The sequence below is a fragment of the Haliotis rubra genome, unplaced genomic scaffold (genome assembly GCF_003918875.1).
Source record: "Haliotis rubra isolate DU_JTF1 unplaced genomic scaffold, ASM391887v1 Scf95, whole genome shotgun sequence".
NCBI lineage: Eukaryota > Metazoa > Mollusca > Gastropoda > Lepetellida > Haliotidae > Haliotis > Haliotis rubra.
This window is the reverse complement of record NW_025767690.1, coordinates 372321-387284: the sequence shown is the minus strand read 5'-3', so window position 1 is coordinate 387284 and position 14964 is coordinate 372321. Positions and strand designations below refer to the sequence as shown.

The following is a 14964-nucleotide window of genomic DNA, read 5'->3' as shown; positions in this document are numbered from 1 at the left end:
AGCAAAATATTCCCAAGCACGACGTAAAACCCAATTTCACCTCACCTCACCTCATAGTGATTCATAAACACATGCTCTGTCTTCGTATCGCGTGGTGACAATCACTGGATTGTCTGGTCCAAACATCCTAAGCTGTAATACTGCTGAAACAATATACTCATGATACGAGTCCCTTCTAGGATTCCAACTGATACACTTGTGCACTCTTCTCAAGATTACTTATGGATGTGGAAATAGTTTTGTCGCTTCAATTACACCAGCCAGCGATTGTAGACGTAGACTATAGGTTTCTGGCAAATAAGACCAATTGTGTTCCATTGAAGTCTTCCAGTTGCTGAAGTCGTATCTGCTAACGTTACCTAAACCAGGATACTTTCCCAGACTAGAATACTGGGCTGTTTCACAAAGCGATCTTAGCGCTACGACTGTCGTATCTCTATGTTAAAGTATAGGAGATACGATTGCTGTGATCGCTTTGTGAAACGCGGCCCAGGCTTGCGTACTGCCGGCGATATATTGACCGAGTCTTGCGCTGTGAACTAGGTATAGGACGACTGTTGTCAAGGTAGAGCTTATATCATTTTACATATCTCACAGAGGAAGGGAAGCTTCACTGGCTGCATGTGGAGAAGATGGAGATCCTTCCTGTTATACTTGTCCTTATGCTTCCAGCGGAACATATGTTTCATGCGGGTGAGTCGAAAGTGTTATTTTCAGTGCTGCTAAATTTAATAGTTTTAATTTTGCATTCAGAACCTGAACTATACTCCGCCTTTATTGGAGAGAGAGAGATGTTTATTCAGTAAACGAGGCCACATGCCGCATTCGTTCTTACAGGTGTTATTACATATCCATTCAAAAAGTAGTAGATATTGGATTTACAAGACTGATCAAATGCAAATGATGAAGCCAAGGAGGAAACAGATGATGAAGAGAAATTAAGGGAAAATGTGACAATTTATTCCATTCCTGTATCATCAGTAAGGATATATATTACTTTTTGTCTCACATGCATTGCCATTGACTAGTGGTATGCTCGAAAAATGGAATATCCCCTACTTTTTAAAAGTATATAATATATCAGTAATGTTTTGAGAGAATGATATTATATAAATATCATTGTCAAGAAGTTATTTCTTTTCTTAAGGGCTAAAAAAGAAAACTTGGCGAGGCAATTCAGAGTTGAACTGTAATTAGAAGTAAGCTGAAAAGGAACTTCTTTTCTAAGGGACATTCCCAGACATACTCCGCCTTTATTGGGACATAATACATTTAAATAGGTAATGAACGACAAAGAATATTTAGATGATTTTATGGATACATTCAGATGTATCGGGCTTGTTAAGATGTACAATGTGACTGAAGTAATTAAAAAGGTTACCAAACGATTAACCGCCATATAGCCGGAGTATTGCTGAGTGCGGCATTAGACAACAAACAAACTCTACGAGTAAACATCTGTTCATCAGTGTAACAACAGTTAAAACATCAGCAGAGCTTTAAAAAAGAACAATCAAATATAAAAAGGATAAAAATGGTATAAACACGGAGGTCGTTTCCAAAATTGGCGTATCAGTGTTGAAAACGATGCAATTCCCAATTCTGATTTCTACCACATAATCAGGTGAATATTTGCTTGCCTCCGCATGTGTTTGTGACCAGTGCCACCACTGGTTCAGGATACCTCACCTTTTCTCAAACACCTGACATCATCACTATCTGAAACCGATTCAGAAATACCTGTTCATGATACTCTCAAAATGGGACCATCGATTCTCATGTTTTGGGAAAAGACCAGTTTCGGAAACTTTTGTCATATTCTGTTATAGCAATAGAATTTATCATAATTATGATTCCGTTATAACAATTTTGTCTGATATAGTCTGTCTGGTTTAAACATTTCTATTCAGACATCAACAGCGCCAGCATTGGTTGTTCAATATGTTACACAAATGCTAAGCCCGTGTTGTTGCTTTGAGGAAAGGTTGGTAAAGATGCCTTTTTAAGTAGGTTTCGATCAACACTGGAAATGTTAACACAGAAAATGTTATGGTATCCCAGTTTAGTTTATATTGGCAGAGTTCATTAATAATTCATAAAAGTGAATATTTTAATGATTTCAAATTACGAAAAATTGAGGGAAAAGGTTTATGGGCATCGCTGATTATAACGGGACGTAGCTGACGACGTAAGGCTTCATGCGGGCCACACAGTAATCTGCCTGTTCCTTTGTAAGGTTGGCATACAGTTCCTGTGCAGTGATATAAAGACATACCCATTTGAGCAGTGGTCAAGTAGTGGTCAAGGGACCAAAGATCATCATGTATTCCATGTAGCTGAAATAGAGCAACATATTCATGAGATATAAATCATGGACACACATGTCCAGTTCAACGTCACCTCTGTCTCGGCTTAGCATGGGGTCAGTCATTTGACCACAAGACAAGGGGTGACCACCATTAGCAGTGACACATGCTTGACATCGGCGTGCCACTGACAACACAAAGCGGATGAGGATGGCGTGTTGGATGGAGGCTTGTAATTCCAGGTTTGGACCAAGGCCCGCGTGCAGCTGGACCAACGTCATCAGTTGGTTCAGAAGTCGCATAAACGATGACCATCATTGTCACGTGCTTGACAACGCGTACGGCTTACCGCTGACGAAACAGGATGGACGAGGAAGGCTTCTTGGGTATTATTCCAGCTTTGGACCAACGTCACCATTTGGTTTAGTAGTCGCATAAACGATGTTTCATTTTAATGACCATCAACGTCACATTGACAACAGCGTTTCATTGACGACATAAGATGGCTCACTCACTCACTCAGTGATTGCCGGCCCAGTACAATGTCAACAGACACTTGCTCATGCATGTGAGATCTTTGATATTGCGGGGACTGTCGTACATCTACATGTAGATATGAAAGGCACCCAAGTAACTAATACAAGGGCGTGACCTCAACTGCCACACTTTTCGAGTGCTATACTCTTGAACTTGATTGTTTTGTTACGACTCGTCCCTTTGCTGACCTCAGCACTTTTGTCTTTATTTTCATGTACGGATGAGCATAGCATGCATTTAACAATAGGTGTACAATCAGTCTATTGAGCTTCTTGGCATGGGGCAGTTAGAGAATGACACAGTACAGATATAGTGTGTTATTGCTCTCTGGTAAAACTAAACAAACTCACAGCTGATTATTTATAAGAAATGTATGTAAAGTATTCAGATTTTAAATGAAATATATACAAATAACTACATCGGTCACTGTTCCATCCAACATCAATAAATCCGTTGACGGCAACAGGCCCGACATAAGCATAGTATACAAAGACCGTCAAAGTCGTTGCTTGGAACCGGTTTGGGTTGATTTTGGTTGTTGCGGTTTGTAAATAATAGTCTGGACCAGACAATCCAGTGATCAACAGCATGATCATCAATCCACGCAATTGGGATATGATGACATGTGTCAACCAAGTCGGCGATACTGACCAGACGTTCCGTTTTTCGCCTTTTACAACAGGCATAGGCTGCTGAGGGCCCATTCTAACCCGGATCGTCATGGGTAGCTTGGAAACGATGTCGCAAATGAATCATGCCGACATGACGTCGACCATTGGTCGTTCCAGTCGTCCCAGTCTTCTGGTGCCGACCCCAGAGTGACTTCAAAGTTCGCCAATCCACAATTCCAGATTCAAAGACTCCGACTCAACGCTACTGTAATCGTTTCAGACAGACGTTAGCTTACCGACCCACAAGTAAATTTTAGTGTTTGTCTATGTTGTATACATACATTATGGAAGGTTTCACTTAGGAGATAAACGTACTGTGTTTGGAAATTAGATGAATGTTAGACCGAATTGATAGTCTCTGAATTTCATTTGAAGCCGAACGAAAAGCGTGAGGTTTCAAATAATTAATTTAGCGTGAGGTTTCAAATAATTAATTTAGAGACTATCAATTCGGTCCAACATTCATCTAATTTCCAAACACAGTATGTTTATCTCCATTCTACCATAACCGATTTAACATCGAACTCCCTCGTCCTGCGGAAGACACTGCGTAATCCGGCATGGGACGAGCACTAATTCTCAGAGAGAATGACAAATTACCTATTTCTTCTGTCGTTTTGATTTGTACTTGTTTAGCAGACGAATAAACACGAATAAAAGTCAAATACTCATCCAGTACTACCAAGTAAACATGGTATACATCGTAGAAATCAACTGGAAATCACTATTTTGTTTTTAACAATCAAAACATGTGTCACAATTTATTCATTCTTGGTGTCGCCAAAGCTGTAGTGTTTAAAAAATGGATACAATTAGTATGTTTACCATCATAGGCGTTAAAAATCACTTCCAATAGGTTGTACGTACATGAATGTCAAACCTACGAAAAAAACGAAGGGATTATCATAATAAACAAAACAAATGTGACACTACGAAATATGTCGCCACAATAGCGGTAATCTATGTTACAGAACGTAAAATGCAGTGTAAAATGCATATATGTATTGACAAACATTTGTTTGAAAAGCTCGCAGGTTTTTACTGGATATATTATATGTAGAAAAAGTGTCAACTCAGGACGCATCGTACCATATAAAGCGGTACACAAAGACGAACCCAGTCTATAAAAATAGTTGTGTTAAGCATGAAAGCTACGTTACCAGTACTGTACGGAAACATGAATAACAGCTACCTATAAAAGTGATTAGAATGAATGCTTTGTGTTTTTACAGTGTAATAAAACCGAAAAGAGAGTGCAATATGCTTCCAGTCAAGATCATGGTATAGTTTGCAAACGGTGAAAGTAATCTACTTTAGGAAATCTACGTTACCAGCTGATATGGAATCTTACAAAATATTACTGGAAATAGAAGATTTCGCTTCGTAGCATAGTCAGAGAACCCAGGCAAATAATTGATAACCTACAACAGTTGTCACCGGTTGCTGTCACATGATCGCAGCACTTCAGTGATATTTTACGAAATTCAAATTTGGAAGGGAAACTTCATCTTTATTCGGGAAATACCCTGTGAAATAGGTAAGATTGCTTGTTCATTTACTTCATTATAGGGATATAGTTTCAAAACAATTGTTCTACTGTTGAGAAGTTCTTCGGTAGAAGCCTTTGGAAATGATCATTATATTTGGGTGTCGTTAGCCATCATTTCAAAAGATTGACAAAAGTTGTAATTCGTGAAGCTTGTATCAATTCTGTTAATATCACATCGATTTTTTAGAAATATTGATATTGACCCTAAACGTATGATATTTCGATCTCTTAAAAAAACTGCAACATATCTTTCACCTCAATTTTTTACTTGCTCCTCAAAGTATGGTAACGTAGATTGAAATGAATGAAGTAATACCTTCATAACTATCACATGTTCCGGTAGCTGTTATGAATATTTTATTTATTCAAGCTTCATTTAATCTGCAAGAGACTATATATCATTACCATGAAAGGAAACAAGATATACACGTTGCTTTCTTGGATACAATGAAGGCATTCGATACCGTCTGGCATAACGATCTCAGATACAAACTGTATGAAGCAGGGGTTCATGGACAGCTGTGGACTATTATTGACAGGATGTACACAGGTATGAAATCATATGTACAACTTGGGCAGCGTAAATCTAGAGTGTTTGAGCTTCTACAAGGAGTTCGCCAAGGCGGAGTCCTTTCAGCTAAGCTGTATTTGTTATATATTGATGGGCTGTTGAAGAAACTCTCTGATACCAAGAAAGGTGCAATGTTGTTAGATCTGAATATGTGCTCACCTACTCAAGCAGATGACATTGCGGTCGTTAGCTCAAATGTGCATGCTCTGAACAGCCTTGTGCAGACGTGTGAGGAGTACAGTAACGACTGGCGATTCACTCTGTCTCCCAGCAAGAGTGAGATCATGACGTTTCCCCTATAGTGCGAACACGATGGGCAACCGTCCGGAAATCACACTATACAGTGAACCTGTGCTCCAGACTGATATCATCAGACATGTAGGCATAGTACTCACACAGAGAATGTCATCCATCGAGCATGTGCTGCAGGCTTGTAACACACTGAGAGCAAACACACATGTGTTGTTGCGGAAAGGATTCCACTCAAAGTTAATGAACCCGATGACAGCCAGCAAGTTACTTGCAGCATCTGTGCTACCAAAGGCACTCTATGGATGTGAGCTTTGGACTGGTCTCACCAAACATGAGATAACCATGCTCGAACGAGCATACCGTTATGCAGTAAAGAAAATACAAAATCTGCCAGCAAGAACCAGGACAGATATCTGTCTTGGTCTCCTAGGGCTTTTTCCTGTTGAGACTGTGATAGATACTCGAAAGCTGTTATATATAGGCAGACTCATCAATATGAAGAGACACTATTTGCCTCACCAGGTGTTTCTTGCCAGACTTCTGTGCTTCAGACATGAGCTTGAGAAGTCAACGGGTTTTATTCCCGACATTGTGAGAATTCTTCATAAATACGGTTTGCATCAGCACCTAGAGTCTTATGTACAAACGGGACAGTTCATAAAGCAAGTTGCGTGGAAGAAAATTGTGAAAAGATATGTAATGAACTTCGAAGTGACGTCATACAGACAGAGATTAGTGGATTCAGGACTACAAGAGTTCCACCAGATTCACCCGAACCTGTGTGTGCACCAAGCCTGGGTGATTGCGCAGAAGAAGCCGGCCTGCAGAGCAGCAGCCAATTTTGTGGTGCAAACCTGTGCTGTGATTAAAGAGAACCAGGGTGGTAGTGACTTGTGCCATAGGTGTGGTCTGTTTTACACAGATATTCTTACCCATATCATCCAGTACTGTGATCACTTGACTGACTTCCGCGATGAACTGTGGTGTGAGATAATAGCTATTGGTAGTGTGGAATTCAGTGTGCATCTCCACAACCTTAATGATTGGGATTTCACACTGTGCATGTTATCCTGTGTGACTAGTTTTAACCTGTGCACAGATGACAGAGACACTTTCGCGGCAGTTTGTGTGCAGTATGTGTTCCGCATGGCGAACAGATACTACCAGAGATCTGTCGGTGTCACATATATAGATATGAAGCACTGTTCCACGAACGTTCAGATCTGGTACGGACTGCGCATATACCCAACGACCATTGCTTGAAGAATAATATGTATCGTATTGTATATATACTATGTGAACCTTGTACTCTTCAGAATGGAGGAAATAAATATTATATATATATATCATGACTTCAGTAAACACTGGATTGTGATTGGTTAATTAAACAGCTAAATTTATTATCAGCTTTTGTCAACGATATCGCCACTGATCTTGAACCGGTAACGGAGGATGCATTAACATCGAACGCCGAAGAAATTTTAATGCCTTCCATCAACATAAACAAACAGTTGGGTTATCAATTCAAACAAAATGATATTTGGAAATTTGTACTGTTTCAAATTCAGCGGTAGTAAAACACAATTACAGAATCTGCAAACCGTTCTGTTTAGCCCAACATATTTCTTTTCTAAAAGCATAATATCGTTGAAAAGGTTTTTTAGCTTAGTCATGATCCCTCTTATCCATTACACTGCTTGATCTAAAGTAGTCTATTAAAGTATAATTAATTACCTTACCGTGTTTATGCCAGAGGTACACCCTCATGTCCTGATCCATCCTTTCGGAAAAATCACCACAAATCTGGCTGTTTGTCAACAGACTCGCGAACATGCCAACGCATCCGATTCAATTTGAATTCACTTCACTTTGAAGCCACTAGGTCACAAAACACTTTCCAAAATGTAGAAAATAATATCCGTAGAATCGAATTTGAGCACAAAGTACACACATGAGTGTGTAAGAGTCACCACAGCTGTCGCACGCAGACGTAGAGGTGCGTGAAATCGTCAAGTTGACAGGGCGCAAAATTCAACAGTATCTAAATTCGGTACAACACGGACTTCTCGTTACAGCAAAAGCGCCTCTACTCTTAAACGCGTTCGGTTTTAAATGAAATTTAGAGCTATTATAATTTCGTTATATACCTCTGATTTTCCCACACGGTAGGTTTATCTCCTAATTCATGTGAACAAGTGTTTTTTGTGCAAATCTACGTTACAAAGGCATTCATTCACAACCTGATCAATAATATTACCTTTTATAAATGCTGTTGTATTGTCAGTGAAGTTCATGATATTATCTCTCAGATGTCGACTTCTTTTGCGTAAAGAACTGCATTTAACAGTATAGCATAAAGTTATATTTTCAAGAGCTTTGACTTGATCAACTTTATTGTTATAATGCCAACAAACTCAACTGAGCGGAGAGGATGTTACATGTAATGTTGTTTCCTTAACGAACCACAACTTTGGGATTAACGACTGAACTTTGTGAATGATATCTCCCTTCAATGGGTTATGCAGCCATCATAAAGAACAGTCACGTATATTACAACGATCGTGTAGGGTGTTATTGTATGAGATGTGATGGAATTTTTACAAGCTCCCCTTGAGTGCTACAATTTCTGATTTTCGTTCGTGACACTTTCTTCAATAAAACAGCAACAACAGGTGACAGAAATATTGTCTTTATTTTTTAACGATTTGTGTCTTTCAAATTGGGCATTCTCTGAGAGAATTGGTGGAGAGGCGAACTGAACTCGTCTGTGAAGGGAGTGGTAGGTTCCGTTCGTGAATTTTTTACATTGCAACATAAAAATATTCTGTTCAAAGAAAACAAACTACTGTTTATTCAATGCAATAATGTAACACCTAAGAGCTTGGTTTTTATAATCATAACTCCACAAGACCGAAACCAGCCTATTGTTTTGTGTGCCGTGTTACTGTACCCCCCTGGCCACATTATAATGGAATCGTCTGACCTACTTATTTTCTTGGAAGTAAACAGTTACGCAACAGTTTGAAATGGCGGACGAGCCAGTGTTTACATTTTGCGAAAGGTTGAAATTCGAAATGACAGTGGAAAATACTTGACAGAATCGAAGAATAGACCCTATTCTGATCGACCTATGACATGTAACTCATCAAAGACTGTTGATTTATATGACCGGCTTGTGTCGATCATGATTTCACGTACGTGCCTCCACCCCGGCATGCGACGAAAGAGTGACAGTGCTGCTTTGTGTACATGCGACTAACTTGGAATTCCTGGAACATTTTTCTCATCATTTTGGACTGGATTGTGGCCAAGCTTTTCAAAGTGTACGAACATAGCAGTGATAGCCTTGTGGGGAAGGTGGCAGAGAGCGGAATTCTCTTGGTTCAATTTTTGACATTTTGAACGATGCAACGGGACATGATGGAGTAAGAGTGGCATAAATTTTGTGTTTCGTCTGACCGTTATCTTACGAATTTCCCACTCTAAATGGAAACAAATATACCATTTACCAGGTAGGTGAATGTTTACGAACGTTTTGCCGCACAAATAGGGATGTATTTTTACAAGGTTTTCTGATTTATATGTTAGATATTATTTGTTTATGTTTGGGGCTGTGTATTGTAATTGAGTTTGAATATTTTTATAATAAAAGGTAATAATTATGATAGTGAGCTTCCCTAATAATTGTGGAGGAGAAATCGTATAATTGTATTTTTCGAGTTTTAATAAATGTTTCATCAGCATGTCCATCACGTCGATCTGTTGTGTTGATATTAGTCATGTTGGTGGTCAAGCTGAAGTAGTGCGACAGTGTTGTTTACGTGGGCAGTGAAGCGCCGTGCAATCAGACGCATTTTCAATCCAAATTATGGATTGACCAATCAAATTCGAGCATTTCACGTAGCCACGGTAGAATATTGATTGAAACCGACGTAAAGAAGTACTCATGTCTATCACGTACTTAACATTTGTTCAACTGTACAATCGATTCTGATGTTAATGGGCTCTAAAAGGATACGAGAAACTAAAGACACAATAGTAGTTAAAACATTTAAAAGAAAATTGAAAACCCTGAAGAATTTTTTTGTTCTTCAGTACGATGCATCAAGAGTAACCTTTCATCTAAACCATAATCGACAGAACTCTTTCCCTTGATTATGAACCGTAATCTGACATTTCCGTAATTGGGTTGAACTGTCATAAAGAAGCATTGATGTCTATAGCTCCAAAATATATTGTTCGCTGAGAATAGCTGCAAAAATTGCTGATAAGACGTTGAGGAATATTTACTCATTCACTCGCCCACGTTATTCATGTACGTAAGAACTCCTTGTTACGATTACGTTTCCTTAGCACTTCCGGCAAGCGTGTCCTCCCGAGAGGGTACATAAGTCCCAAAACATTCAAAGCAAATTTTAACTCTCCACTTTTTTAATCATAGCATATGTGTCTTTATTAATTTATGGCTAGATTTTTCAAAATTGCTAACAGCTGAAGGGATGATGTAAATCAAGGTAGGGTCCATGCAGGAATCAAATGTACTGTAAGCTCCCATGGTGCCTAGTATGGTGATCTACCTTCAGTTGTTGGCAATCTGTTTTTATATTGTATTGCATTGTCATTTATAGTTACTTTTTTTAGATTTAATAACTAGTCTTGAAATTATTTTCTCTGATAATCAAGTTGTTTTACTGTCCTTTGCAGACAGGTAAGTATATTATATAAGTTTGTTTTTATTCATTTCTCAATGTACAACTTTCTTAGTCGCGATATGGATGAAATATTGCCGATGTGACTTTAAATTTTAACTCACTCACTCCAGTACGCGTGTACGGTGTTCCCTAGGGCTGCTACCCAGTGGTGTGTGCGTTCCCTCGTCGCGACGAAAATCAAATTAATTTTCCAACTTTGGCACAAAGTCTATTCAGGTTCTGAGTGATTGAGTTTAGTTTTCGCCGCGTTTGGCAGTATTCCAGCAATATCACGGCGGCGGACTCCAGAAATGGGCTTCACACAATGTACCCATGTGGGGAATCGGACCAGCTTCTTTGGCGTGACGAGCGAACGCTTTAACCACCAGGCTACCCGACCGCACCCCATTCAGGTTCTTGAGGGATATGGATGGAGTATGGTAAAAGGCGTGTCCCCATTTCCCTATGCGCTCATCCACCTACTCTCCCTCTGACTCACGCGTGTACCAATCTACATTAGAGCCCGTAGTGTCGTCACGCCCTCTGTCTATGTCACAAAGGACTTATCTATAATTAAACCAATAGAAGTCGGTCAGGCAATGTTAGTTTGCAATTTGTTTAAGATTTTCATTTGGTAAATGGTTCCCAGTGGATACGCGTCTTCAATTTCGCCCTCAGTGTCATACATAAACCAGGAAGATGAACAAAACTGAGGCGGAAGTACAATAAATTCAAAATATATGTAAATGCTGTAAGGCTGAGATAATGCCCATGGGACGTTGAGGTTTAAAACACTTACTCATGAATGTGTAATCGTATTGTCTTTGTTGGTAGGGCAACATTGTCAATATTTGGGTATAGCAGTCTTCCTCCCGGTTCTAAGGAACGGTGATATATTATGGTGCGTTCTTACGGTCAGACTACCCTTAAATCGCATGCAATTACAGACATCTGGTAAGACACAAGGCTTGTCTAAATTCCTACTGCAAGTTGCAAGCTCTCAACCAATCAAATCGCTCAGATCTATGTGCACCTAAGAGTGACGTCCCTTGTCTGTGTCAGCTATTTAGGAGTCCGGAGTTTAAACAAAAATTACACGTCTAAATTTGTTTCCGATGACAAGGTCTAACATGAAAGAACCTTTATATAACTACATTAAATATAACTGCATATCGGTAGGAAGTCGACGGGAAATGTGCTCATATGTTTTATTCCACATTCATAAATCGGACTTTCCGCTTAGATCGGCAAACGTAAAACAAAGGAAATTAGTCAACGATTTTAACTCAAGTTTTCTGCATATCCATGATCGTTTGATAGTAGGTGAATAGCTATTCCATTCCACAGACACACTCACTCGGACTTGTAAATACATGCAGCTACTAAAGATTTCTTATCTGTTTCCTGTTTCGCTCAATGCAGACAGATCATAATATGGCGTGATAACAAACTGGCAAAAAAGAGGTCTGCTGCGCTACGCTTCGACACTGACCCCGGTAAGGTGGTCTGCACAATGGATCCTGTCACTACTGGGCGACGCCACATATTTACTGTACAAAAACCCGAGAACGGTATAGCATCTTCATCGCTACTTTGGCAAAGTATGCGTTACCGGAACAACGACCATAGTTCCATTTAGAGCACGGAAACGTTGTTTAAGCAGCTTCGACACACGACTTCGTCGTTACATTGGCAAACAGTAAACATGTAAAAACTTGCTCTAAAACACAACGTAAAACACGACGGTGATTATTACTAGGGCTGCGCAATATAACCGGTTTACCGGTATTTACCGGTTCAGACATGAAAACGATACGTATATTTAATATTTAAATAACTCTTTTTTTGGTGCTGTTTTGGTTTATGTAACCGTAAAAATATAGCATTTAGATACATTTCTTTGTCGCTACATTCTAACAAAAGTATGTTAATGCGACTTTTACTAATCTTCTGGAAGGATAAAATTTTAATTACGGTTAATGAATTATTCACGGCCCTGTATTTGTCTGTACTCTGTAATGTATAATAGACAAACTGTAATGCAACTAAGTTGCGCAACAGAGCAAAATGACCAGTCTTCCCTCATGCGCGAAGCATTTTGCTGTGTTGCTTAACTCAATTGCATTACAGTTTGCCGGTCTGTATATCTCGTATAGAATTCTCCAGTCAGTAAATACATCAAATTTTATTCTATGTAAGTTTACATAAAGTCCCCATGTAAAACGTAATAGGTTCAGTTAAAATATCACATCTGAATGTAGTTCAACAACAGAATAAATTGCCTTTTTTCATTGACGTAACACACATTTAATTACATCTTTGGTATTGTCCGGTTAATGGAGGTTATTATTAACGACTGTAATTTATCTGCACATGAGCAATGAGTTGTCAAGCCACAGTGGAATTCAAGTTAGTAATGGTGTTGCTCTTTATATCAGTTAAACAGACGTAAATTAAATAAATTAGTCTAAGATCAGTTTCAATGTCTTATTGCCATCCTTTCATGTTTTCTATAATAATCTGTCAAATCGTGATTGAATATTCAGAGAGTTAACAGAAGCGTTGTATTCCTTACATTTCCGGGTACTCGATTCCGATTCGGGTAAGAACATGCGGGTACTCGATTCCATTTTTTCCTACCCGTCCCAGCCCTATTGTCAACCCCCCAAAAAAGTTCTTTCAAAAGAATTCCAGTTTGGAATATCAGCGAAACCAAGAAGAAGCATGGAGAAGACGCTTGTCAGAACTTGTTGATACATGCTGTCTTTGGCTGTGATACGACATCAAGAATCCATGGAATTGGAAACGCTGTTGCCATGAAAAAGTTTCAGGACGATCTATGTTTCAGGGAAATTATTCAACTAGCCCATTGAATCAATAACAGCAGAACAGATCAGCGATGAGAACTGTTGTAAAGTATACTGGAAAAGGACATTGCCATTCTGTCAAGGAAGTGTAACTAATGAATTGTAAAGTAAATTGAAAAAAGGGCATTGCCATGTCAGTCAAAGAAGATTAGCTAATGAACTCAGGTAATTCATAATGAAATACTATTTATGAAGTTGAGTAAGAGAACTCTCTTACATAACTTTCAATCATTAAATGACTTGTTTTTCATCATTGCATCTGATGAAAATGTGTTGATATAAAATAATATTATTATATTTTTATTATATTCCACATTTCTATAGTGCCCTATTTGAACTACTTCTAGATTACTCTAAGGCGCTACCGAAGTTGTTTTTCCCTTGACCATTGGATGTCAATCTCAACGGCACATCGTATTTTCAATCTCAACTCCTTGGGGGATCACTAGGCACGCCGAGTTAATGTTGTTTTCCAATCCTACCGAGGTACCCATTAACAACTGGGTGGACTGGGACACATAGCCACAGTACTCTGTCCAAGTTTTATTGCACGTTGCTGTATCCGCCCGGTCACAGGTGGGCTCGATCCCGGCACCTTAAGCTTACTGGATCATGAACCTGGCGCTTTAGACAGCTCCCCCCCTTTCATTATTATTTTTGGATAGACTATTGGTTGATACAGATCCATCACAATTGTAAACAGAGCTTTTATTTGATATATAACATGTCACAATTGAGTAGATTATAAAAAAAGTTTGCATTTCCATCTAAGATTTCGAAAGCGAAGATGGCCCCTCTGACCTTGAAGGTCGAATTTGACCTTGTTAAACCACTGAGATTTTCTTAGACTTTTTATATGTTATAAAGGAATGGTTCAGGGTCTTAAAACAGTTGAAATCATTTCTGTTACAATTTGTGGTGGGTATTCACATAAACTGACTGGACTAAGTGACACACGCCACATTTTCAACACCGACATGTGCGTTGATATTTCGTGTCAGCTCGCTATTGTCACGAAACAATACCCACGCCGACTTAAGCTTTCTTTTCTCCTTGTTTAGTGAATGCACTAGGTGCATCAACACCAGCTTGATGAATCTCGCGAGATACGAGTGGTTTGCGACTCAAAAACTACACAATAATACCAAAGTCGTTACGATCGTTATTGTAACAAGTCGTAGACTACGCACCTTTAGAACCTTTAATTGACTAATCGAATTGCCGTCTTAAATTAGTGTTGGGTTGCTTCAAGGAGGGTACCCGTTAAGGTCCGGGTTAGAATATTGATCTTCAGTGACTGAGCCTCCGGCTCGGGGAATACAACCTTACTCGGGACTGATAAAACCCCGTATTTCCCTCGACACGATGTGATAACTTATAATGGCTCTTTAGAAATACATATATTATAATCAGCTGTTACGTCACTGTTAAAAAGCATCTAGCTTCAATGTTATAACTTTCATGAACAAATTTGTCAGAAGACGGTTCTTATGCAACGATTTGGACAATTTATAATTTCA

At 39.0% G+C, this 14964-nt stretch overlaps 1 protein-coding gene across 1 annotated transcript in view; it reads left to right on the top strand.

Annotated features, from left to right (window-relative positions):
• The first annotated feature begins 526 nt into the window (after positions 1 to 526).
• Positions 527 to 14964, top strand: part of LOC124264930 (A-agglutinin anchorage subunit-like) — a 41796-nt gene continuing 27358 nt past the window's right edge. The window contains exon 1 of the mRNA XM_046699710.1: positions 527 to 693. Within this exon, the coding sequence (XP_046555666.1) occupies positions 633 to 693 (61 nt within the window). The 5' untranslated portion in view covers positions 527 to 632. The remainder of the gene's footprint in view (positions 694 to 14964) is intronic.